Source organism: Cutaneotrichosporon oleaginosum (genome assembly GCF_008065305.1).
Source record: "Cutaneotrichosporon oleaginosum strain ATCC 20508 chromosome Unknown ATCC20508_contig03, whole genome shotgun sequence".
NCBI classification, from domain to species: domain Eukaryota; kingdom Fungi; phylum Basidiomycota; class Tremellomycetes; order Trichosporonales; family Trichosporonaceae; genus Cutaneotrichosporon; species Cutaneotrichosporon oleaginosum.
In genome coordinates, this window is record NW_027072172.1 from 3084956 (window position 1) to 3109261 (window position 24306).

The 24306-nt window shown below is 61.9% G+C and overlaps 14 protein-coding genes across 14 annotated transcripts; 7 read left to right on the top strand and 7 right to left on the bottom strand.

Moving 5' to 3' along the window:
- Window positions 1-256: 256 nt before the first annotated feature.
- On the top strand, window positions 257-1075 carry COLE_04424 (uncharacterized protein; the record flags this gene model as incomplete). The annotated part of the gene is made up of 1 exon (XM_018419649.2): window positions 257-1075. One exon carries the CDS (start codon window positions 257-259, stop codon window positions 1073-1075), a length of 819 nt encoding a protein of 272 aa, XP_018276711.1.
- Window positions 1076-1548: 473 nt separating this feature from the next.
- Window positions 1549-2076, bottom strand: COLE_04425 (uncharacterized protein; the record flags this gene model as incomplete). Its single annotated transcript, XM_018419650.2, has 1 exon — window positions 1549-2076. One exon carries the CDS (start codon window positions 2074-2076, stop codon window positions 1549-1551), a length of 528 nt encoding a protein of 175 aa, XP_018276710.1.
- Window positions 2077-4137: 2061 nt separating this feature from the next.
- COLE_04426 (uncharacterized protein) lies at window positions 4138-6008 on the top strand (the record flags this gene model as incomplete). Its single annotated transcript, XM_065626349.1, has 4 exons — window positions 4138-4385; window positions 4422-4710; window positions 4836-5778; window positions 5812-6008. The coding sequence occupies 4 exons, from the start codon at window positions 4138-4140 to the stop codon at window positions 6006-6008; spliced, it is 1677 nt and encodes a 558-aa protein (XP_065482430.1).
- A 491-nt stretch (window positions 6009-6499) lies between these two features.
- Window positions 6500-7926, bottom strand: COLE_04427 (uncharacterized protein; the record flags this gene model as incomplete). The annotated part of the gene is made up of 4 exons (XM_018424008.2): window positions 6500-6702; window positions 6943-7129; window positions 7202-7688; window positions 7748-7926. 4 exons carry the CDS (start codon window positions 7924-7926, stop codon window positions 6500-6502), a joined length of 1056 nt encoding a protein of 351 aa, XP_018276708.1.
- Window positions 7927-8742: 816 nt separating this feature from the next.
- COLE_04428 (uncharacterized protein) lies at window positions 8743-10451 on the bottom strand (the record flags this gene model as incomplete). Its single annotated transcript, XM_018421498.2, has 2 exons — window positions 8743-10086; window positions 10158-10451. The coding sequence occupies 2 exons, from the start codon at window positions 10449-10451 to the stop codon at window positions 8743-8745; spliced, it is 1638 nt and encodes a 545-aa protein (XP_018276707.1).
- A 363-nt stretch (window positions 10452-10814) lies between these two features.
- COLE_04429 (uncharacterized protein) lies at window positions 10815-11369 on the bottom strand (the record flags this gene model as incomplete). Its single annotated transcript, XM_018419648.2, has 1 exon — window positions 10815-11369. One exon carries the CDS (start codon window positions 11367-11369, stop codon window positions 10815-10817), a length of 555 nt encoding a protein of 184 aa, XP_018276706.1.
- Window positions 11370-11872: 503 nt separating this feature from the next.
- Window positions 11873-12568, top strand: COLE_04430 (uncharacterized protein; the record flags this gene model as incomplete). Its single annotated transcript, XM_018424007.2, has 1 exon — window positions 11873-12568. One exon carries the CDS (start codon window positions 11873-11875, stop codon window positions 12566-12568), a length of 696 nt encoding a protein of 231 aa, XP_018276705.1.
- Window positions 12569-12699: 131 nt separating this feature from the next.
- Window positions 12700-13384, bottom strand: COLE_04431 (uncharacterized protein; the record flags this gene model as incomplete). The annotated part of the gene is made up of 2 exons (XM_018424006.2): window positions 12700-12786; window positions 12818-13384. 2 exons carry the CDS (start codon window positions 13382-13384, stop codon window positions 12700-12702), a joined length of 654 nt encoding a protein of 217 aa, XP_018276704.1.
- Window positions 13385-16342: 2958 nt separating this feature from the next.
- Window positions 16343-17599, top strand: COLE_04432 (uncharacterized protein; the record flags this gene model as incomplete). The annotated part of the gene is made up of 1 exon (XM_018424005.2): window positions 16343-17599. The coding sequence occupies one exon, from the start codon at window positions 16343-16345 to the stop codon at window positions 17597-17599; it is 1257 nt and encodes a 418-aa protein (XP_018276703.1).
- An 80-nt stretch (window positions 17600-17679) lies between these two features.
- On the top strand, window positions 17680-17877 carry COLE_04433 (uncharacterized protein; the record flags this gene model as incomplete). The annotated part of the gene is made up of 1 exon (XM_018424004.2): window positions 17680-17877. The coding sequence occupies one exon, from the start codon at window positions 17680-17682 to the stop codon at window positions 17875-17877; it is 198 nt and encodes a 65-aa protein (XP_018276702.1).
- A 227-nt stretch (window positions 17878-18104) lies between these two features.
- On the bottom strand, window positions 18105-19002 carry COLE_04434 (uncharacterized protein; the record flags this gene model as incomplete). Its single annotated transcript, XM_018425531.1, has 3 exons — window positions 18105-18176; window positions 18228-18594; window positions 18671-19002. The coding sequence occupies 3 exons, from the start codon at window positions 19000-19002 to the stop codon at window positions 18105-18107; spliced, it is 771 nt and encodes a 256-aa protein (XP_018276701.1).
- Window positions 19003-19884: 882 nt separating this feature from the next.
- Window positions 19885-20797, top strand: COLE_04435 (uncharacterized protein; the record flags this gene model as incomplete). The annotated part of the gene is made up of 2 exons (XM_018426895.2): window positions 19885-19952; window positions 19984-20797. The coding sequence occupies 2 exons, from the start codon at window positions 19885-19887 to the stop codon at window positions 20795-20797; spliced, it is 882 nt and encodes a 293-aa protein (XP_018276700.1).
- A 120-nt stretch (window positions 20798-20917) lies between these two features.
- COLE_04436 (uncharacterized protein) lies at window positions 20918-21295 on the bottom strand (the record flags this gene model as incomplete). Its single annotated transcript, XM_018424003.2, has 1 exon — window positions 20918-21295. One exon carries the CDS (start codon window positions 21293-21295, stop codon window positions 20918-20920), a length of 378 nt encoding a protein of 125 aa, XP_018276699.1.
- A 467-nt stretch (window positions 21296-21762) lies between these two features.
- On the top strand, window positions 21763-22980 carry COLE_04437 (uncharacterized protein; the record flags this gene model as incomplete). Its single annotated transcript, XM_018424002.2, has 1 exon — window positions 21763-22980. The coding sequence occupies one exon, from the start codon at window positions 21763-21765 to the stop codon at window positions 22978-22980; it is 1218 nt and encodes a 405-aa protein (XP_018276698.1).
- Between the last annotated feature and the right edge of the window lie 1326 nt (window positions 22981-24306).

Consider the following 24306-nt stretch of genomic DNA (forward strand, 5'->3'; position numbering starts at 1 on the left):
AGAATGCTGAGGGGTGTCTTGAGCATCGGCGGTAATTGGCGGCATGCAGCGGGATAGAGGCCAGAGAATGGGCAAACATTTGATTCCGTGTCATCGGCCGGCCACTGAAAAGGCGCAACGCCATGCGGGACGCGGCAATGCGCGGGGAGCGAGTGGCTGCTCGCCTGCTCAACTACATGACCGAGTGGCTTGCAGCGTGCAGCTGGACTGCCAAAGCAACAGGGAACAACATGAGACCGGGTAGCTACAATGCGGAATGCGGAAAGCTACACCCATGTCTCTGACGCAAAGCGAAAACCACACAACCCAGCACCCACAGCTTACAGACACAGCTACAGTCGTAGTCCCCGATCTATTACCCCTCTCTATACAGCACGTATTACCAGTTGCCCCAGAGCTCGCGCTGGTTCTTGTCCTTGAGAACGCGGACCCACATCTCAGCGTTCTGGCGCTGGATATTCGACTCGAACGCGTCCCACTCGCCGCCGAGTTTCTCGGGCGCGCTGCGCGGGTCGCCGGACCGGCGGAGGCGCTCGAGCGCTGGAATGGCACCCTCGCTCACTTTGCGGTAGATGGCCGACGGGCCCTTGATGTACGTGTACGACGCGGTGTGGCGCTCGCTCACGAGCACGGGTGTGCGTGTGATGATTGCCGCGGCGATTGTGCTGCTCGCCGTGTCGTACAGCGTGCCGCGGCTCGCAAAGGCCGGGATGAGCAGGTCCGCGTCGGCAATGAGGCGGTAGTAGTCGGGATAGCTCAGTTTCTCGTCGACGGTAATCACGTTTTTGAGGGACTCGGGGATGTCGACAGGCGCGCGAGGGTTGCGCTGCCCTACGAGGTGAAGCTCAAAGGGCTCGGACGAGTCGGCTTCAAACACGCCGCCGTCAACCATCTTGTACCCCCACAAACCGGGGTCGGCGTACATGCTCGCGTTGAGGCTGCGGAAGACCTTTTTGTAGTCGCGCCGGCCTTGTTCAATGTTGCCTTGGATGACGGCCTTGCGGGGGAAGGGGGTGACGGTGCGGAACTCTTTGTCTTTGGGGTAGACGAAGCCCTGGGGTTAAGAGGTGAATGATACATTTAGCTCACAGGAATAAACGTCTCCACCTTGACACGCTCCCAGAACTCGTTGTCCTCGGTGTCGGCCCAGTACTGCAATTCGTCCTTGACAGTCTGGTGGACGTGGTGGCCCAGAACAACGAGCTTGATCTGTCCGCGCTGCACCAGCTCCTTGAGCTTCTCCTTGAGGTTGTGTGCAAATGTCGCGCCGCCGTGGTGGACGACACACACGACGTTGGCCGTAGACTTGAGAATATCCTCGTTGAAGTGCTTGAGGCCGTCGGTGCCTGTGGTCAGACGCGCGTCGTCGACAAGCAACGGAGCTGAGTCTGCGCCACTCACATGTCGTGAGGATGAGATTGTCAATCTCGTCCTTTTGCAGCCACTCGCGCACTTTTTCGGCGTGGTTTTGGGAGACGATTTCTGGCTCGTAGGGGAGAATGTCACGCAAGACTTGGTCAAACTTGAAGCGGAAGCGAGCTGCGTGTGTTAGGTGTTACTGTTGTGAAGCTTATCGGGGAGGTGGGGGGAGAAGAGAGGAGTCGTAATCGCAAAAGAGGAGGGCGACAGTGGTGTTGTTGGTGTCGAGAGTGTACGAAGGTATCGAATAGACGAGCTCGACAGCAATGATATACACGCCTGTGGGGGTGTACATGGTGTAGGGGTGTTGCACTTGTAGGAGCATGGGCAAAGTTCCGCAACAAACGTGTCTACCTCTCCGCCTGTCTTCACCGCGCGTAGTAGTGGCAACCCCGACTCACTGGCAAAAGTCATCTCGACGTTGATCTGACTCAACGAATGCCCCAATGCGCCAGTAACCTCGTCGTGGACAGCGCTCTCGTACAAGACTGTGCGTCCGGCGCGGACGGTCGGCAACTCCTTCTGCCATTTTGGGAGGAATGGGACGTCTGGGAGGGATTCGTGGGTGTGGGAGATGGTGATGAGGATGAGGCTGAAAGTTGCTAGGAGGGCGATGAGGACAGCCCTGCGCTGTAGCGAGGCGAGGAGATGGAGCATGGCGAGGACGAGAGAACGAGTGATGATGATGAGAGATGAGAGATGGATGGTGAGCAGCAGAACACAGGAGTCGACAGCAGCGCTCTCTTTGGGGGGGGCACGAGCTGAGGGCTGGAGGGAGTTCTCAGGGTTCATTGTAAATTGTGTCAGGCGGTAGACCCCGGGGAGAAAGGGATGTCTCAGGGAATAATAAGGAACTTACTCGGCCAAAAGAACTGTTAATACTGCAGATTGTTCCTTGTCTTCTCTTCTTGTGCCTCCCATGAGCCTATGGCGAAGATAGGGTACCTCAGGATAACTTTCCCAAACCCTGGGATTTACCTAAAGGTTGGTTGAAACTAACAGTCGATTTGAATTGCCCTGTTTCCTAATCCTCTCGCTTTCCAATTGCCTTTTCTCATCTCCTCCTCCCCTCCTCCCCTCCTCTCCTCGCCATCCTCGGCCTCCGTTCTCCATCCTCTCCGTCTCCGTCGCCGTCTCCGAACTTGGTCTCGTAATCTTGCAGATCATTGATAGCATAGGCTCACACTCCCATTCCGTGGTTTTCATGACTCACGCCGCCCCCCTCCCCCCCCCTCGCTCACCCTTGACAACAAGCTCACCGTGGCACCCAGCAGAGATCGAGGCACCCCCCCACCCCCCTCTCTGAAGCCTCTGGAGCTCTGAAGCCGCCTCTGGCCCCAACGAGGCTCAGCTTTCGAGGTCCCGGGTGCCGAACAACAAGTTTACTAAACTTGCGCTTGGACTTGTCTGCACACTAATAATCAACATTACTAATCCCCCCCCCCAAGTTTCAGGACTCACACGAGCAAGGTGGCGCCCCGTTGGCCGCGTCGTCGAGCTGCGCAGTTTGGACAGGGCGCGCTGACTTCTTGCTCTCCTCATCCTTGTCATCCTCCTCCCTCCTCGTGTGCAAGCCTCATCATCGCGTGATCCCGCGCTCATTGTCCATCCATGCATATACTGTACTGTACAGTATACTTGCGTCCAATGCCAAGACAAGTATCCTCATTTTCTGGGGTCTAACCACCTCTCTGGCGGCACGAACTGGTCTCACGATCTCTTGGCAACCCCTCTCTTGTGACCTCCCCAGTCGCGTGCACAACCACTCACCTCCGTGTCCACTCCACCAGAAACGCGCTCAACGCCCTGCCCTCCGCGCCAACACGGGGAATGTGTGGCGCGCCGTGGCGTGGGCATGAGGGTTGCAGATCGGTCTCTTCTCTACACTTCACCCTCTCGGCTCCTCAGCCCTCCCGCCCCGTGCGCCGCTTCATAGTTCTTACTGACCTCGTCCCCCGCTGGCGCTGGCGTCGGTCTGGGTCCTTGTCCTCGTCCTCGTCCTCGTCCTCCCCTACTCGCTCGCTCTCACCCCTTGACGACGGCGACCTCGTTGCAACAGCACGTCCGTCCATGCGCTTTTCTCCTCTTGATCTTTTCCAAACTCTCTTTCATTCGACTCTCTCTCTCTCTCTCTCTCTCTCTCTCTCTCTCTCTCTCTCCTCCGAGACCCCGCTGCCATGTTCATGACGCCGCGCATAGCCGCGCTGTTTGTCGTATGGCTGCTCGGCCTCTTCGCCCTCCAACACTGGTTCCTCGGCAACCCCGTTGCACCCCTCCCCCTCTTCCGCCGGCCAGAGGTGCACGACACCAACGCCATTGCCTACGCCAACACGGCTCCAACCGAACGCCCCGAAGACTGGCGGGACAGCGTGGACCCACTGCACCGCGCCTTCGAGCCGCTCCGCCAGCCCCCGTTCTTCCCCCGCCTCAAGCCCACACGCTTCCTGCCCCCAACATGCCTCGAAAGCTGGTTTGCCGACGGCAAGCTCGAGTGCGACCATGCCCTCCTTGGCGATCAAGACACGCTCGACATTGTCTGGCTGTGGGTCAACGGCTCCGATCCCCGCTGGCAACAAGAGTTCGAGTACTGGCACAAGCACCACGGGATCAACAGTGCCGTCCGGCACTTCCGGTAAGCCTCTCCCTGCGGCCAGCTGCCGTCCCAGCCAGCCAGAGACCCAGCTGATCCGCAGGGAACAGAACGAGCTCGTCTACTCGATGCGCAGCGTGCTCGCCGCGCTCAAAGGCGTCATCCGCACTTGCCACCTCATTCTCTGGGACACGGCGTTCACGCCCGACGACGTTCACCTGCTGCCGGCCGAGGCGCGCGACAGCCTCGGCGCAGACCTCGACGACGACGACGACGACGACACGCCCTCGCTGGGCGCGTACCTCTCCAAAGCGTGGCGCGTCGTGCAAACCCCTGCGTGGCTGCACTTTGGGCGCACGCGCTTCGAGTCGACCGAAGAAGACGGGGCGGGGGACGCGCCCATCGAGCGCAGCCCGAGGCTGCGGTATGCCGCGCACAGCGAGATCTACCGCATCCCAAACGTCGACGCGGACGGCGAACCCCTCGAGCCTGGCGAGACGGCGTGGCGCGAGCGCGAGTGGCGCAGCGTCGCGCTCCCGACGTACGACTCGATGAGCATTGAGAGCCGCATTGCGTTCTTGCCGGACATGGCGGACACGGCCGTCGCGTTCAACGACGACTACTTCCTCCTCCGCCCGCTCGCGGTCTCCGACTTCCACTCGCCGCTGTACGGCTCCATCCTGCGCTTCAAGCAGGGCAAGGTGAGTGGTGGCAGCGGCACAGAAGCATCAGAAGCGTGGATCTTGTCGATCGGGCCAATCGACAGATCGCTGGATCGCTAGATCGCCATTCCTTCCCCCGTGTGTCGCTGATCGCTCACACACAGGACCGCGTCCCAAACATCCTCAATCCCAACTACTTCGGCTTCGACGGCGAGTACGGCGGCCTCACGCACGCCAACCACCTCCTGAGCCAGCGCTACCCCGCCATGGCGCGCCCACACCTCGAGCACGTGCCAAAGGTCATCACACAGAGCCTGCAAGTCGAAACGACACTCATGTTCGCGAACATGAGCACTGTGAGTGCGTCCAAGCGCTTCCGTGAGCTGCGGATCGGGCACGGCGACCTGCAAAGCCAGTGGCTGCAAGTGGCGCTGCGCGCCGAGCGCTGGCGCGAAGCGCTGCTGTGGACATGGGCTGTGGCGAAGCTCGGCGGGCCAGACGGGCGGTGGGGCGCCGATGCGCGCGCTGACATCGCGCGCGTGCTGGGCACACACGCGGGCGCGGAGAGCGTAGAAGTGCTCCGTGGCCCGCGCGAGACGCTCAAGCACATGCCCACAAACTTTGCGCATGCGGGATGGGAGCCGCCCAAGGGCACAGAGTACGCGTGGACGGCGTTGGACGGACACATGCCGAGCTCGGAGAACCGGACGGCGGACGCGGCCGAGGCCGACCGCTGCACGCTTGATCTCCAGGAGTGTTTTGGCACGTTCTGGACCGAGCAGGAGGACACGACGGCCGCACACATGTTCAAGCACATCGCGTTCCGCCGCCCCGCGTGCGGCGACTGCATGCTCGTCGCGCTCGTGAGCGCGTGCGGCCCGCTGGGGCTGCGCGAGTTCTTCCCGTCCCCCGAGGCCGCGTACGTCGTCCCGGCGGCCGCGAGGGCGCCGGCATACATCGCCCCGCCGCATCTCCCGCTCACCCCGACGTGGGAGGAGGCCGACTTCAGCCTCCCCAAGGCGGTGGGCAAGACCGCGATGCCAGGCGACTCCGTCCCCCTCCGCCAGTGGTGCATGCACCTCCTCAGCCGTTATCTGTACACTTATGGTGAGTGCCGTGGCCCCGCTAAGCTGACGCCAGGCAAGTCGGACGTCGTGTTCTCCCAGCTCCGCAACCCCGAGCAGTCGGCAGAGCAGCTCGCGTTCCTCGACCGCGCGACCCGGCCCAGCGTGCTCTGCCTCAACGACGACATCGAGAGAAACTATACCGAGGTGCGCGAGGTCGTGGGCAACTGGTTCGAGAAGCGGTGGCCGGAGAAGGCGGGGTGGGAGAGGTAGTGCGAGTGCGCGTCAGCGCGCGAGCTGGGGGAGCTCGGAGTTCCCCCCCCCCCACGGAGGGAGCATCAGCGGCGGGACGAGAGCGTTAGCGCTCGTCAACAGCGCATCAGCGGGGCATCAGTCGGCGTCAGTGAGCGCTCAGCGATGAAGAGTAAAGCGACGAATCTCCGTCGCCAGTTGTCGCAGTATCGGACAATACCAGGATCACATACCATGCAAGCCATCAATTCAGTCGCGCCAGCCGGCAATACTCATACATCTATGTCTACCCTGACCACACATCCCAGGCTCATATCTACACTCTACGAACTACACTCCGTACCGGTGATGCCGCCGCAGCTTGGACAGGATCATGGACGACATGACACGCTTGGCTTTGTACTGAGGGTGGATCACGTCTGTGGGGTTGCTGAACCAGTCGCGCGACATGACGCTCTGGATGCGGACATACTGGGGTTAGTGGTTGTGGGCTTCGTCGGGCCTGGGTAGCTTCACTGCCTCTGCCATCTCGCGACTCGCCATTCGCCACTCGCCACTCGCCACTCGCCACTCACATCCAATGAATCCCACCCCGCCTCAGCAATCCGTGTCCGCATCGTCGCGCGGTACTGCGACTGCCGCCGCCATGTGTACAGCGCGGGATATGACTTGGTGTCGTTCACATCGGCGCCCTTGGCCACAAAGGTCTTGCCGTCTGGTGTCAGCTGTGTATTTTGGCCTCGGCCCGTCCTATCTTGAGCTCTGCATTCCGCAATCTGCTCCCCACCTCCCAGCGCCTCTGTCCCCTCCCCCCCGCTCCCTCCCCCCCCCCCCCCCTCCCACCTCTCGACGCCCCGTCCCCTCTTTCACTCCACCTCCCCCTTGCTGACTGTGTCGCCTGGCTCGTTGACTCGCTTGCCGCTTACTGCACCCAGCAGACTCGCTCCGTACTCACGCGCAATCTTCAACCTGATATCGTCCTCGTTCATCATCGACATGTGCATGTACCACATGCGGGCGTCTGGCCAGAGGCTGCGGAAAAAGTTGAGGCTCTGGATCGCCATCGCAGCGTTGGTCTCGCGGTCCGCGAGCGGGAGGTCGTCGTGCGACTTGCCCTCCAGCATATCCCGGATGAACCAGTACTGCCGTCAGTCTTGTCCCCAGCTGGCGAGCGTGGACTGCGACGCAACGTCCACGGCATGCGGCATACTCACGCGATAGTCCCACGCGCCCGAGTTGAGCTGCACAAAGTCGGGTGTGAAGCCCTTGAGCGTCGTGTTCCACCAGCGCGTGACGCGGCTCTGCAGGTCCCAGTCTGCGCCGATGTACGTCTTGTCCAGCACGGCATTGACGGCGGGGTCGGACGTGTTCGCCATGCCGTAGATGTGAATCATGGCGATCTTGAGGCCCAAATCATGCTGGACGCACGTGCTCGTCCACCCGTAATGCGTCTTCCAGCCGGGCACGTCTTCGTTGACGATGGGCGCTTGGAAGTAGTCGCCGCACAGCGTCTCGAAGAGGTGCCGGCCAACGCTGTCGCCGGCCAGCAGCACGCTCTTGTTCCGGAACTCGGGGAACGTCCACCACAGCTGGTCGCGCGGCGTGCCGCGCAGCGCGTTGTAGAACTCGTCGCCGGGGCACTGCGGGTTTTCCGTCACCCAGTGGAAGTCGCCGGGGTGGGGGTATCCCGGCTGCTCGTTGCTGGTGTAAGCCCGGTGCGAGGAGCGATGTGCGCGACGGTACTCGAGACTTGGACTCACGGATCACAGGGGATATCGAGCGGCGGCGCGAACCACTGCGCGTGCTTGTCCGTCACGTACGACGCCACGCTCTGCCGGCTCCCCGGGTGCAGGTAGATGCCGAGGGGGCCGATGAGGAGAAACGCGACGACGGCGCAGAGCACGAGGAGCGGCCGCGAGCGGGGGTCGCGGCTCAGCATTGTGGAGGTGATGGTGAGAGATTTAGTGAACTGGTTCGTGTCAGCAGGCTTGGCGGTCGTCCGGTGTGCCATGTGCCAGTAGAGGGAGATCGTCAGTGGGGTGAGCTGCAGGAGCACTTGACGACCCTTCATACGAGCCGCGGCCGCAGAAGGCGCGGCGGAGCATCGACGCTTGCTGGTAAATAGAACCTGCAGGAGCTGCAGGGAGTCTATGAGGCTACATGCTCGAGCGAGCGGAGTGGAAGAGGCGGAGGGCGACGCTAACGAGAGACAGAGAATTGACGGGACGCCGAACAACGTTATTCATGTTTCAATTTAGTCCAGTCACCCTGGTATTTCCCTGATTTAACGTAAATGCTGCTTCGCTTCTGGCTCTGTGCACTGGAGTGTACGTCGTCCATCGGGAAGAGCCCACGTGGATTGCTCTCGGTTGAACGCATGAAACTGATGGTGGACCGCTCGGACAGGTGACAGGCAGAACGGGGACCTCCCAAAGACTGAAACTGGCATGTGAGACAGCTCAGAGGCAGTGGCGGAGATGACTCGAGCTGACCGATACTCACCCTGACATGCTGATAGCGATAATGAGCAAATGCGAGGAATGGTGGCGCTCAAGGCCATCTGTATATATCTGTATCAAACAAAGATGGCATACACTACAAATCTGTCTCGACCCCACACTGCGAGCCGCCGCTCGCCCAGCCCCAAGTCCTTGTTGTTTTCCCCCGTTGTCTTTGCTCGGCATAGCCCACGCTACTTCTCCTCCATGCGTTGTGCGGTGTTGATGACCGCATGTTGCTGCCACGGTGCATCCACCTACGCCTGGGCGACACGGTGTGCACGCTCCTCGCGGAGACGACGCTTGGCCTCGCGGGTGAGCTCCTTACTCTTACGCACAGGGTTCTTGGCACCGAACACGTCGTCCATCTCCTCAAGCGAGAGCTGCTTGGTCTCAACAACCCAGAGGTAGATGACGACGCAGCCAACAATGTCCCAGGCCATGAACACGAGGTAGAGCTTCCAGTTGATGGCCTCGAGCGCCGAGGGAATACCAAAGGTGTTGATGAGAGAGAAGACGTTGGCAAACCACGACTGCAGCGCCAGGCCCTTGGCGCGCACCTCGTACGCGAGAACTTCGGTCGGGTAGAGGCCCTGCAGCGGCGTCCAGCCGAAGGAGAAGAAGACGCTCCACAGCATGATAAAGGTGATACCGGCATTGGCGCGGATAGGAGGCGGGGGGTCGAGGACGGTGCCGTCCTTGGCGATCTTGTGTGGCACGAGGCCTGTGACAATGGCGAAACACAGCACCGCCCAGATCTCAGCGCCGAGCATGAGCGGCCGGCGGCCGATGTGGTCAATGACGGCGGCACCAGTCATAGCGCCGGCCATGTTGACGATAGAGGAGGCAAAGTTGAGCACGCGCTGACGGTCGGTCGACGTGATACCAGCCTGCTTGAGGAGCGTGGGGAGGAAGTACGAGACCATGCCGTTGCCACTGAGCTGACCCCAGCACGCGACAATAATGCACATGCCGAAACGGTAGCGGTCGGCGGCGGTAGTGAAGATCGGGCGGAAGTCCCACCACCGCTTGTCGGCGCCCTCGAGCGAGATGCTCTCCTCAAACTCGGCGAGCTGCAGCTGGACCAGAGGGGACTGAACGTCGTTGTCACGCGAGTGGAGCTTGGCGAGAATGAGCGCCGCCTCCTCCTTCTTTCCACGCGAGTATAGCCAGCGCGGGGACTCGGGGCACAGCATGATGAAGAAGAAGTTGATGAGCGCGAGCATCATCTGCAGGAGGAAGGGAACGCGCCAGCTCCAGTTGTTACCGAGGGCGAGACGGCCGAAAGGAATGGCCACGCCCGAGGCAAGAATGTTGCCGACGTACCAGAACGAGTTCTGGACACCAAGCGCGAAGCCACGATTCCAGGGAGACGAAATCTCAGCGAGGTATGCCTTGGCCGCAGTGCCGCCCATCGTTGAGCCGAGACCGACGAGGAAGCGACCGGCGAGGAGCATGCCCATGTTCGACGCGAAGCCATTGACGAGCGAACCGATGATGATGAGCAGGTCGGCGATGAACTGAGCCCAGCGCCGGCCAAACTTGTCGGGGATGATGATACCAGGGAAGAAGCCGACAACCGAACCGACAGTGTAGATACCCTGCGGTTAGTTTGTGCCACAGCGATGTCCATAACAATGTTGTTGGGGGCCCATGACTCTTCCGTACTCACGAAAACAAGACCTTGGCCAGATGCACCGCCGACGCCAAGGTTGAAGTACTCTTGGAACTGGGTCATGGAGTTGACCGAACTGATAATGGTGCCGTCAAATCCAACGTCGCCCGAAACCGAACAGGCGACGAACGCGATGAAGAGGTAGCGGAAGGATGCGAGGCTTGCCCATCCCGGGCCCGGGTCGGCGGCGCGCGCCATGCGCAGGGCATAGGCCCGCTCGTCGCCCACGTCCACCGCCGTGTGCTCATCGTGCTTGGTGTCCTCCTTGGAGTTGTGTTGCTCGAGGGACATTATGTCTTGTCGTGCGAGTGAGTGTGGGGCGCTGCGGGGCCGTGCGAGCTATATATCATGTTGGAACTCTGCCCATAGCATCTGGCGATCAGCGACCATAGTGCCGCCGTCAGCCAACGCCGCGAGCCCGCGAGACCTCGAGCTCACAAGCCCGAGTTAGTTTGACCCTGGGTTATCAACAAACCGGCGATTTCGCCGTCAAAGCTGATTTCCGGCATCGACATGCCGGAGTACCTTCCCGCCGGGCTAGTGTGCCCCGATTACCCTCCGACCAAGCGCAGATGAAGTGAGTTACGGTGAATAGCACATGTGCAAAGTGCGTGCCTGTCGGCACCCGCCACTGCGAACGCTGACTGCTCAGCTCTAGCAACTTTGAGTAGAATCAGCAAACAGTGCGGCGAGGTAGACAGCGATGGAGAGCGGGGATGGGGACGAACATCTCGGGCATGCAAAGATACTCGGCGCACTCGGCGACTGCGACGGCTTGTGCGGCGCGCAGGCGAGCAAATATAAGAAGGCGATGAGCAACGCATCGATTCTTCCCGTTCGCACTTGTGATTCTTCCCGTTCGGTGGCGCGGATCGTTGGCGTTCCGGTCAAGATTCCCGTTCGACGGCGCGAGGCGTTGGACATTGCACGGCACGTGGACCAAACGAACGGGAATATTACTTCGGTGAAACGGCGACGGGACGGGGCGACGGTCATGCCCGCTCTGCTGCGATTGCGCCATTGCGGGGCACGTGGGGCCAGGTGTCGACCGAGGTGCATCTGTCGGATTGAAAGTGTACCATGCGGTGACCCGAGTGGGGTCTCCGGGCTTCGGAACCAACAGAGGGCTGGGTCAGAGGGCCAGCGCTCGTGTGCTAGGTTGGTGTATTGATTGTCTCGGCCTGGACGGCTGGAGCTAGGGTATGACATGCCCCGCAGAGGACGTGCGGGGCAGAGCAACAGAGTCTTTGGGTGGACATCAGTGGCAGGGAGATGAGAGTGAATGTAGTGATCGACAACCTAGCCCGGCGTCTCGGCACGTTCAGCTGATGTGAGAACCCGAGCGGTTGGGTGGTGGGACGCGGACCGTCGGAAACTGGCTCACTGGCCAGCCGTCTATATCCGCCCTTCTGTCGTCAGTTGACCTAAACACAATGTCATCTCGACCTGCAGCGTCACGTAGTGAGTGCTGCTTGTTGTGAGTGAGTGAGCAGCAGTGGGCGATGGGCGACGCGTGTATGGTAGCGACACAGCACAAGCACACAAGTCTCGCCTTCGATCTCTTTCTCATGACGGAGCGGACCTCCGCCTCCACCTCCGCCTGGTGCGCTTCAGCTCAGCGCCCTCTGACGTCGCGGCATGCCACAACTTATAACTCTCTCACCGCTCACATCTGACTCAACTCACAAACTCTTCTCGTCCGACCTCCCGACATGGCCTCCTATGCGAACGAGCTGCGCGCCGCGCACGAGCAGACTTGGAAGGCGGCCACGACGCACCGGTTCGTGCGCGAGCTGTGGGCCGATACCCTCCCTGCCTCCGTCATGCACCGCTACCTCTCGCAGGACTACCTGTTCTGCGACACGTTCGTCGCGCTCATGGGCTCGGCCGTGAGTAACTCGGACAACCCCGGTGTGCGCCTCTCCGTCGCGCGCCAGCTCGGATTCGTGGCCGGGGACGAGGACGACTTCTTCCGGCGTGCCCTCTCTTCTCTTGACCACTCTTTCAAACCCACCACATCCATCTCGGTCGCCCCCCACGCACTCGAAGTGCCCTCGGGCCATCACGCATACTCGCCGCTCCCGGTCACGGCGGGCCTCCTCGCGGTTATGGATGAGGCGCGCGCCTCGTACGCTGCGGCCATCACTGTCCTCCTCGTTGCCGAGTGGGTGTACCTCGACTGGGCGACATCACACCCCGCGTCCATGATGCCCAAAGAGTGGACCAATGCGAAGTGGATCGAGCTGCACAGCGGCCCTGCTTTTGAGGCGTGGGTCGAGTTGCTGCGCAACGAGTTCGATCGCGTCGCGGTCCAGGGCGGTAACAAAGTCAAGGTTGAGATGGAGACGTTTTTCGCGCGCACCATCAAGCTCGAGCTCGAGTTCTTCAATGCTGCATACGAGAAGTAGAGCCCATATCTGTGGCAGAAGCGTGTGACACATCAGACCTCAAGGTCAGACGCAAGCGAGCGGAGTCCTAGCAGGGCAGTCCTGTCGATGCATACAGTATGTACGTGTACAACCTCTCAGCGTGCGCCTCCTCACGCCCTCACCTTAACTGCGGGGAGTCCCACTACGACATCCGCGGCGATATCTTCCTTGGCGCCCACCTCGACACCCGTTGCCGGCTGGTGTCAGCCGGCCCACCTTACGACCCACCTTGAGCGCCGGCAAGATCATGAGCACGACATCGATGTGCTGATGGGGACTCCACGGTGCACGCTGCTCGCCGATCACAACCCACCCGCGGCGCTTGTAGAACTCTACAACATGCACGTTCTCCTTGATGCAGTCGAGGACGGGAAGCAGCCCGCGCGCGACAACATCCTCCGTCGCGGCCGCAAGGAGCGCAGACCCAATGCCCGAGCGCGCATACTCGGCGTCGGCGAACAGCGTGCCGACGCACCGCAAGCGTTCCATCGGGCAGCCGTACGCGGCGGCCCAGGCCGCGCCGAGTCCTGCCGTGCTCCCGCTGCGCCCTGGTGCGCCGCGGCCCTCGGTCGCCTCCACCACCTCTGCTGTTGCGATGTGGCCCACAATCATGCCGTCCAGCAGCGCGACCCACGCGCCGTCTTCATGGTCCCGCTGCAAAAAGTCGGGGAGCGGCATCGGTAGCGGCCACAGCTCCGGGTAGCCCGACGCCGGGCGCTGCTTGACTAGCAGGTCGCAGAGGGCGGGGATGTCGGCGGATGTGCGTGTACGGATCGTGACGTCCAGACGGGTCATGATGGGATGAGAAGAAGTGTGAGCGAGGCGGAGATGAGGTTGAGTCGGTTGGTCGGAGTGCGGAAACAAGCTCGGCCGAGTCGCCGGAGATCTGCACCACGGAGATTAGCACAATCAAGCTTATTAGCAGGCCTCCTCTCGAAGTTGACGGACTCGTCATCTCATCAATCGCTTTACAGGCGACGACCTCGACAGGAGGATGCTTGCAGTGGCACCGTAACACCGCATCTGAAAACTCGGACCGGGTGTAGCCGCCCTTGACCGCCCACCTCCTCATGGAAATTGCATTTGTAATCATCAATCCGTCCTCGAGCGGCGCCCCGACACTGCCGACTTGCCACCTCCTCGCCCCGCCACATTGTCCGACCTCCTCTCCTCGGCATGCCGCCGCCTCCAACTCGCCACTTTCCCACCTCGCCAAGATCCATTCAGCACTTACTAGCATCTATTGTCTGCATTGAATCGCGCCTCGCCGCGTGCGCTAAGGGGTGGCGTTGCAGCCATAAGGGTACAGCCAGCTTTCCCTGGACGTGCCGACACCAAGAAAATCTGTGCGCAGTCGAGCGCTGAAATCTATGTTACATGGTCTATTCTATGCTAGTTGTACTAGTGGGCCGAGGCCGTGTTTGCGGTAGGTTGGACTGATTGTGGGCGCTCTATGCTTGGCGCTGGTTGACGTTCGCGAGGTCTGTGGCGCGGACCTCGACGACGCGGGACGCAGTACGGCTGAGCGCGGGCGTGCTCTCGCCCGAGGGCACGTTGACGTTGGCAAGGTCGGTGGCTGTGAGATGCAGGACCTTTGCGGGGGCGAGGGGCGAGGGGACGTTGACGTGGGCGAGCTGGTCGGCCGTCAGGGTGATGGTGGGTCCCTCGCCGCCGGGGATGTTGACGTTGGCGAGGGTGGAGGCGTCAACGACGACGGCGGGAGACTCGGAGCGCACGCCGGCGGGGACGTTGACGTTGCCGAGTACAGTTGCGTCAACGAGCACGGCGTTGTCCTTCTTCATGAACCAGGAGGAGGGGCGAGACATCTCTGGGTGTGAGCGGCGAGCCGGTTGGGCGGCAAGTTGGGAGGACGGAGGAGGGGACGGGCGACGAGGAAAAGTGAAGATGTGGTGGTGGCGAATATGAGGTGGCGAGAGAAATGAGACTCACTTCTGCGAGTACGTGTGTGAGTGGGTGGATGAGAGATCGAGTTGCTTGAACTTGGGGGATGTAGATCGCGCGATGCTGGGTATTAGTATTGAATCGATTGGTCCGTGCCAAGAACGAAACGCCACTCACGGAACAGGGTGCGGAGGCGCGCCACGATCCCCGGTCCCCCGGGCCCCGCCCATCCCGCCCACTCGGCCCCGGAGACGGACACGGCCGACGGCTCTCGGCTGCGGCTGCGGCGGTGCACACCAGACATGGCCGAGTAGGTGGCCGAGGGGATCCGTTCTGAGCGTGCTCGGCGGTCTGCCGTCGCCTCGCCCGTTAGGTAGGTGTACTGGCACGGTACGTCGACGAGGGTGGGGGAGCGCGCGCAGTCGGTGCTCGGGCGTGCGTAGCGGATCTCCACCATGACTCAGAGACAAAGTTACAGAGGGTGGGAGCGCGGTTGGGTCTGAGTTGGGAGAAGGCTGAGGCAGCTGTATATGGCTGGCTTACGCGCGGACCGTGCGCATGCCGGGCTCGGCCCTACATGATGGTCCGGGCGAGGAGAAGCTCGGTGTCAAAGACTTCTGAAGCGGTGTCCACAGTGCCGAGAGCAACCTTGCACGAAGTCGGGATGCTGAGCGCTCATCAGTGCGTACATCGACACTCTCAGCTGATGAGACGACGATAGCACACGCCGTGGTGGCGTCTTGAGGCCATCTCTGATGGCGATGGGCGCAAGAGCTGACCGTGCAGGGCGCCACCTGGTCCAAGCGTGCTCTTGGATGTTGTTCTCGCGGCCACATCGGCCGCCGCCATCACCAACGCCCAACCGCCATGTCGTCCTGCCTCTCCTTGGCAGTGTTTGCGTATTGTCATTGCCATGCTCACATAAGCTTAGTAATCTGCGGATCTGCAGAACACGCGTGACGTAGTTTCCGCAGCACATTACGACGCGTTCCAGTCCGGCAGTCCTGACTACAGAATCTCGTAGGTTGCAGATTTTTCCGCCTCGGCCTTGGCAGGCGGTCGGAGGCGGTCGCGACTCGCCGATGCTGAAGTGAACTTCCTGCGAGCGAGCGACGCCGAGGCGCCCCGCAGCCAGCGGCGACGAGATGATTCGCTGTGTTTCCGCGGCCTTGGCACCAACGTCATTCCTTCCATCGCAGTCCAGGCCCACGGCTGGACGACCAGACGCCACCGTCGCCGCGTGAGGCGGTGCACGCCGCGTCGGGACAGCGGCGACGGCAACGGCGAGTCGGGATGGAACGGACATTGGGCAGGTCCAACTGATACTGCGGTGTGTGCCAAGATGTGTACCTGAATGAGGCGGTGCAGCGCCTCGCTATCTAGCCGACGCAGCCGACTGCGTTCCTGCTACCATCGTCATCATGCCTGCGACCGCTCCTGGCGACCTGACCGCGGACGAGATGGTAGGAAGCTGGTTGGTCGTCGCGTGAACCGACGTGACGGTCGCCGTGACTGTGGCGGTGTGAGTCTGTTCCCAGGTTGCTCTTTAAGAACAGCTAGAGAAGAGCAGATCTCAGATCTGTACCCATCTGTTCCATCAGCCGAGCGCCACTCTCTCCATCATTCACGCCGACAACTCATCCAGCACTCATCAGCCCCGCCCAACCCTCAACAACAGATATGCCCCGAGGATTACTACCCTATCCCAATCTGCCGAGCATACGGCCCGGCGACGTTGGCACCGCAATCGATGTCATCCACCAGCTGAGCAAGAACGTGCGGAACAAGCCTGCGTGAGTAGCTGTTTTCGCTTAGGGCGCTGACATCAGCTATGACTTTGCCGTTCTCAAGATGTACGTTGATACGAAGCTTGCCCGTGGCAAGTCACGGGGGTACGTCGTTGGCAAGCTCGATCGGCTGGAGGTGTTTGCCCCTCCAGTGTGTGGCGGGGCGTTCGTCCTCGTCCGCGACTTTTACGGATATCCCGCCTCAAAGTACTTCACCGCGCCCGCGATCAGTGTGACCTTCGATGAGGCACCACCCGCGTACGTGCCATACGAGGCACCGCCCGTCCTCGAAGTGGCCCCGCCGGTGCCTCCTCCTGCGACGACTCTGTCTGCGGCACCAGAATCGCCTCGCTCTCTGATTGAGACCGAGGCGTCTCCGCCCGTACCCCCTCCTTCGGCCGCGGTGCTCATCGCTCCTGCATCGCCGCCCATCGCGGCCGCGGCCCCCGCTCCGGCGTCACCCCAGGGCCCCGGAACTGCCGCTGCTGTGTCCGCCGCGCCAGCATTTTCAGCTCCCTCAACCGCCTCGAGCTCGCACACCCGCTCCGCATCCCACCGCCTTTCCAATGCGCTGTCAGCTCTCAAGCTCTCTTGTCCCGCAATGGCAGCGTCAACGTCTCCCATCGACCGCTCCAGCACGTCCTCGCCGGCGCCTATCGTCGTGAACGGGGAACACGCCCTAGAGATGTTGCGCGATTTTGACACGGTATTCGTCGTCGACGACTCGTCCTCGATGCGCATGGACGGGCGCTGGGAGCAGGCGTGTGCGGCGGTACGCGGAGTCGTCCACCAAGCATGCAAATACGACGATGACGGCGTCGACGTCTACTTTTTAAATGCGAAGCGGGACCGCGAAGGTGTCCGTCGGCCTGCCGACGTCGACAGGCTGTTCCAGGGCCTGCGGCCGACAGGGATGACGCCGACCGGGCGCACGCTCGAGAAGATTCTCCGCGATTACATGCGCCGCTTAGAGGCTGCGACCGCGGAGGAACGCGACGATGCTGTCAAGCCACTCAACGTTATCGTAATTACGGACGGCGCGCCCACCGACGACCCCGAGAGCGTCATTGTTAGCATTGCCAAGCGCCTCGACAGAGGCGACTACCCCCTGTCCCAGGTTGGCATCCAGTTCTTCCAGGTCGGCGACGATCCCGAGGCCACGGCCGCGCTACAGGAGCTCGACGACGAGCTTAGCGCAACACATGATATTCGCGACATGGTCGATACTGTGCCGTACGCTGGCGAATTGACGCCTGAGACGATTGTCAAAGTCCTCCTTGGGGGTGTGAACAGGCGCCTGGACCGCAGGGGGCGGGTTTAGTGTATTGTACGAGGACATCGATTGTATAAGTATCAGTACCCAGTCAAGTGTAATGTACCATACATGCTCCTTCCTGGAAGATGACACTGTCCCGGACTGTTAGCGGACTGTTAGTATGGCTCCTCAAGTGGGTTAAAGCTGGGGCTATGAACAAAGTACCGCAGTGTGCCGACGGCGGCCGAGATGGCATGGTAAGCGTCGATTATAAACGTCGAGTTGCAAGTCCAATGGCTGGATGGGGTGTGCCGCAAGGTCGGTCAGCATCGGTTAGCAGTTAGTGGCCTACCCCTGGCTGCGGACTACCCGTTGCGCAGTCATCCAACTGCGCAACCACGCAAACAAGCTGACACAGGTCCAAAGTTCAAGAAGATTCATACACGATCATAAGCCGAAATGATTCACGGACCACGGATGGATCACGAAAAGAGGGTATATCGAGGGCGACCGGACGGCGGCCATGTATCCCTACGCCGCCCACCTGGACGAGACGAGAAAGAAGAGCTGTCTAGTACTTGAAGTGGCCGCCGCCGAAGGGGGGCGGGCCCATGTGGTGTCCGTACTTCTGCGAGTTCTTGTTCTGCAAGTCAGCATGGTTGGGGAGTCTAGGGCGTGCGCGCGAGCGACTCACCGCAAACAGCTTGGAGAGGAGGTATGCGCCGCCGACACCGGCGCCCGCGCCCATCGCATACGTGCCCCACCCGGGACCGCTGTTCTGCCCGCCGTGGCTCGGCTTCTTGTGCTTATTCAGCAACGAGGTAAGGACCTTGTACCCGACGACGCCGACGGCCGCATTGGTGATCAGGCCACGCTCGCCATTCTGCGCGCCACCTGGCCCCTCGGCAGCGTACAGCTGCTCGGCTTCACGGTGGGTCTGCTGCTGCTCAGGGTGCTCCTGGCCGGGTGCGCAGCTTGGGTGGGTCCACGACGTCGTGGGCGGGTTCGTCTGCGGGTTCACATAGTAGATTTGCTTGTACTGCTCGTCCCACTCGCGCACCCTGAAGTCAGCTCAGTCAGACGGGAGAGGGAGGATGGGCGCAGAACGGTGGCGATCGCTGCATCAGCTTGACTCACCATGGGAAGGGGAGGTCCTCGTTGGACATGTCGCTCGCCTCGCGACTGGAGCTGAAGCCGCCCGACGCGCCCGGCGCTTGGTCACCGTAATACCCTGCGGCCTGACCGCTCTGCTGCCCGTACTGCGGCGCGCCGTACTGCTGCTGGGGTGCACCGTATTGCTGCTGCGGCGCGCCGTAGCCCGCGTTGGGGTTGAAGCCGCCGCCGCCATACTGGTTGCCCTGGTCGTAGGAGGGTGCGCCGTAAGGGCCCTGCGGGGGTGCGTTGAAGCCACCATTGGGCTGGAAGCCCGAGGGCGCGCTGTACTGGTTGTTATTGTCGTAGTAAGACATGGAGGTGGGAATGTGGACGGATGGGAATTGAGAGATGAGAAGTGAGTGGTTGTGGGAACACCGACGCGGCTTATATCGCAGCTGGACATGGCGACGCGGGTGAGGCTGAGGCTGTGCACTCTGCTTGGCACCGGAAACACCGCAACGTCATATCGCGCCGATCATGCCACCAACCACCCATGCCTTGCGCGGTTCTTCTGCAATCCTCATGCCTGGCCATGTTCGCTGCACCAGCTCTCTGGGCCGTCTGGGCTGTGCATGTAGACAGGAGGACCCCAGCACTTTCCGGCCATGAGCTATGGCCGTCGACGTGGCCGGGTGCCGAATTGGCTCGACGTCCCGCCTCTCTCGCGCGCTGCCCGTGCCTTGGTCTCGGATGGAACAGGCTGGCCGCGCGACCGAAGGCCGTCCTCTTCGGTTCCCGGACGCGTCATGTGCGCGGCGAAGTGAGCCTGTGCATGAGGATGCAGCAAGCTGGAAGTGCCTACCGAAATGGCGCATCTGAGGGATTAGCACGAGCCGATTAGCCACGCCACTCACCTTGTCTAATCGGCCTGCGGCTGGTAATTAAGCTTATCAGGGCGGTGCAGATAGCCGATCCAAGCGGCGATCAACTGCCCGAACACAGCTACGCGCTTGCGGTGCATTAATTAACATCAGCGTCATCCGACGACGCGTACGCACCTTAAGCATAGGGTGTTTCAGTGCCACGATCTGGTATGGAGAGCGTGGCGGGCGCGAGGGTGCCAACGCCACTCGCCGAAGTCACCCTTGTGCGGTGCACGCCGGCGCAGGCGCGCGCCGCGGTCCTGAACGACCCGCCCGCCGAGGCTGCAGACCTCGCGGCGCTTCTGTCGCGCGTGGCATTTGAGCCAGGACGACATGACGAGCTGGGCGCTTGTGCCCGCCGCCGACCCATGCACGACAGACCTGCTCTCGCACTGCGTCACGTGGGTTCCTCCGCCGAGTCGTCTAATACAGTTATCGCCGGCGCGCCGTCGCGCGCACGCGGCACGGCGACGAGGAAGTTGTCGCGTACGGCGTCTCGGCGGTATACACGCCACCTGCGCTCCGGGGGCGGGGGTATGCGCGGCGCTCCCTCCAGCTCCTCCATTATGCGTTGGCGCCGCGCGAGGCGCTCCCACCCTTTCCGGATTGGGGCATGCCGCCTCATGGCCCGCGCGATGCGCGCCTCTCGTTCCTCCATTCCGGCATCGATGGGGCATTCTATACGGCATGCACCCAAGGACTGGAGCGTGCGGGGTGGGTGCTCAAGCCGCCACATACGCGGTTGTTGACGGTCCGAGGGCCAGCTGAGGCCGAGTATGAGATGCTTGGTGCCAAGGATGTCGCGGAGTTGCAAGACGCATACGAGATGATTCTGCGCCAGAGGCTCAGACCGGGCCAGGTCGCCGTGATCCCCGACCTGTCGGCGCTGACGCGCCTGGCTCCGCCGTCTGTCTGTGGCGAACATTTTGGTGCGCGCGTCGCCACGGGGTGGTTCACGTATCTCAAGCTTCGGCCCAGCGAGGACATGCCGTGGCGGCTCACGCTGAGTGTCGTGCATGGCACGGTGCCGTTTGCTGTCGTCGCCTCTGTTGCCATACGCGAGCGCGCTAGTGTGATTGAGTATGGCGGCGAAGGCTTCACCGACTGGGACGAGGACGGGGTGGAGATCGACTACGAGTGGCCGAAGCCGTGTGTGTGCGTCTATGGCGAGTCCTTGGAGTGGATCGCGCCTGAGACGCTTGTGATCGAGGCGGTCGGCGTGCCGGGCCACTGGGCATGGTACTAGCCGTCGCGGTGATGCAGTGAAAGAAAGGCTGTGTCAACGGCCCGTGTCTCGTTTTTTCGCTGAGGAGCATGTCTCGACCCGTACATCCGTCTATTTAGTACGGTTCAACCATTTGGGCCATCACAGCAACCCCACCAGCCTGCCTCCAACGCAAGGCATCACCACAATCTTGGCAATGTGCATCGCGAGCGACGCAGCCGGCACATTGGGCGTGCCGAGGACGATCGCAAGGTCGCCAAGCGCCATCACGCTGAATCCAAGGAGGACGGTGCCGAGCGCGCGCGGCTGTTCACTCATGACAAGGGCGAGGATAGTAATCCCGAGCGACGTGTTGCGGATCGCTGACGCGGGGTAGAGGCGCGCCTCGGCGGGTGAGGAGCGGATGCCGTAGATCGCGGCGCCCTTCACGGGAGAAATGACGCCGATGACGCCCGATGTGAAGAAGACACCGAGGCCGAGACAAACGGGGCGCAGTGGGAATACTGGTGCTGTGTTCATGTTGATGAGGGCGAAGGGGCGGCAGGATAGACGTCTGGAAAGGCTGGGCTGTTATACTTCCTCTCCTACATCGAGAGCAGGTGTCCTCAATGCCGTTAATGGCGGACGAAGCGACGACCGAGTCACAAGATCAGATGCGGAAGTCACGTTCACTTGGCATCTCAAGTGTCCGATGAAGCGCGGGCACCGCACGCCGCCGCGGTCTTGCCTGGCCGCAGTCTTGGAGCTTCGCAGTTGCTCGTGCCCCCTGCGTTGCTGTGTGCTACGAGAGGTGCCAGTTTGTGCATGTATGAGGATAACTGGCACAACTGGCAGGGTTTAGCGAGATCAAAGCCACTGGAGTGGGTGGATTCGTCACGTGCTTGTGCGACGAATTTGACTCCGTACTCCGCTCCGTCAGAATTCCCACACTCACCCACCACTCGGGTCCTGTTTCGTTCGCCAACCATTCTAATTCAACTCTCCAAATGTCAACGTCGACTCCATCAATCGCCCACACTCCCAGTGCGAGCGCCCAGCCAGCGCAGGCTTCGGCGGCCGCGGGTACTGTCCCGGCTTCTGATGGAGAACAAATTACGCAGACCGCACAGCTAGGAGCCTCTTCTGGTGATGCGGAACAGCAGCTCCCCGCTCTTCCTTCATCCGCAGATGCGAATCTCAAGTCTGAGGAGGCGCCTGCGCCGCCAGGCCAGGTCTTCAGCGACATCGAGGAGCTGAAGCAGCACCTGCAAGACTGGGCGGGGGAGCACGGCTTCGCGATCTCATGCACGTCGTCCCGCGGCGGCGACTACTACACCATGCGGTGCAAGCGTGCACGGGGTGGTGGCGGCGGGTGTCCGTGGACAATGGTGGTGCGGCGCTTCTTTTTTGCGGTCGACAAGAACCCCGACGGCCGGCTAGCGTGGACCACGACGAACTTCACGCACAACCACCCGCCATTGCCACGCGGCACATTCGCCGTGCACCGTCGCCCGACGCCGGAGGTGCGCGACTACATCGAGCGCGCGGGGGAGCGGGGCGAGAAGCCGCGCGTCATCCTCAACGCTGTGCGCCGCATGGAGGGGTGTGCCGAGTTCGACATCGATACGGTGTACTATATTATCGCGCAGCGGCGGCGGAAGAGCCGCGCCGAGAGGGCTGTCAGCTTGACGGGGAGTGCGGCGGGAGGGGGCTCGACGGGTGTAGGCGAGGCCGGGCCGTCTCGCGAGAACGGCAATGCCAACGCGGGCGCTCAGATCCACGGGTCGGAGAGGAACGGCGACGACCACCTCAGCGGCGAGGCTCGCGCACATGGCGAGATCGGTACTATCGAGGTACATCCTGTGTGGCCTGAGAAACCGGACGGGGACGAAACGCTTGTCCATGGAGAGATGGGCGAAGCCGAACCTGGACCCGCAACGCCCGATGTGGGGCCAGCGCCGTCCGCGTCCGATACACCTGCACGCATCGACGCGCGCGGACGCGCCAAGCCTTGGTGCCCCAGCTGCAACAGCTATATCCGTCACCATGGGTCGTGTCCCCGCGATCAGCGCAAGCGCAAGGCGGCCGGCGACGACAGCAGTTACGTGGACGCTGGCGTGCAGACCGAGCCGCTCGACATCTTCAAGGACCCGATGTATGCGCGTCAGATCGCGGCGATCCTGCTTTCAGCCAGCGAGAATATAAAAGAACGCGCGGGACTTTAGGCGGTTGCGTTGGGATCTTGGCGCCTAGGCTCTATGAGGTGGAGACGAGGTGGGGGCGGAAAGGCGAGAAGGAGGAACAGAAGGAGCGACGATGAGTGGGGCAGGCGCGCGTCTAGACAGGCCCAATCGGCGAGAGCCTCGTGATATGTGTGTATATGATTGGGAGCAGTTTAGTTGTAGCAAGGTTAGATGTATTCACTCATGACAGCACTGATTGCGGCATAGATCGTGCGACGACGCGTGATTCTCGCTGTGCTGTCCCATTATCAAAGATACATGGGCGGAGCAGGCGCCTCGGAGCTCACCGCATCGCATAGTATGACCTAACCGGCCCTCGTAAGCGGCCCGTGCGGCGCCTACATACCACGAAGCGCCCATAATCGGCAGCGTGTCGGCGCAATCATAGCAGCGCCACATGCCCAAGAACAACGCCCGGGTCCGGGTGCATCCCCGCTTCCGACATACAAGCGGCGTACGAAGCCGCCACGGTCAGCGAGTGCCGCGGCCGTTGTGAGATTTCGCCGCGGTGAAACTCGACAGGCGGCCAGATCACCGCGGGGTGCTTGTTGCTCAGGGACCGGCGATCTCCCCACCGGGCCCCAGCCGACCGCGAGGTGTTGCATACCCGACGCCTCGCAGCCACATCTGTCTCGACCACGCTTCTCACATCGCTCAGCGCTCAGCATCACACGCGGGTGGTATATAACTCGCCTCCTTCTTGTTCCCATCACACATTAATCAACGAAACAGTGAGCCCCCTCCCCTCCCCTCCCCAGCCCTCACCCTCCCGCTCACACCAGTGACTATCGATATCGACGCTGAAGCGCTGCGCGCAAAGTATGCCGAAGAGCGCGACAAGCGCCTCGCTGCGCCCGTGGGGCGCAACTTCAAGCCGCTCGAGAAGCCGGGCGTCTTCGTCGACCCCCACATGCCCGTGATCCCGCGCGAGCCTGTGACGGACCACGTCGAGTTCTGCTACATCGGCGGCGGGTTCAGCGGGCTGCTGACGGCCGCCCGTGTCAAGGAGGCCGGGGTCAAGTCCGTCCGGATCGTCGACAAGGCGGGTGACTTTGGCGGCGTGTGGTGAGTCCTCGGCTCCGACCGCGACCGGAGTAACAGGCCAAGCCCTGACGCCAGGTACTGGAACCGGTACCCCGGCGCCATGTGCGACACGGCGGCGATGGTGTACCTCCCGCTGTTGGAGGAGACGGGGCACATGCCGACGCACAAGTACGTGTACGGACCCGAGATCCACGAGCACTGCCAGCGAATCGGGCGCAAGTACGGGCTGTATGACGACGCGCTGTTCCACACCGACGTGTTGGG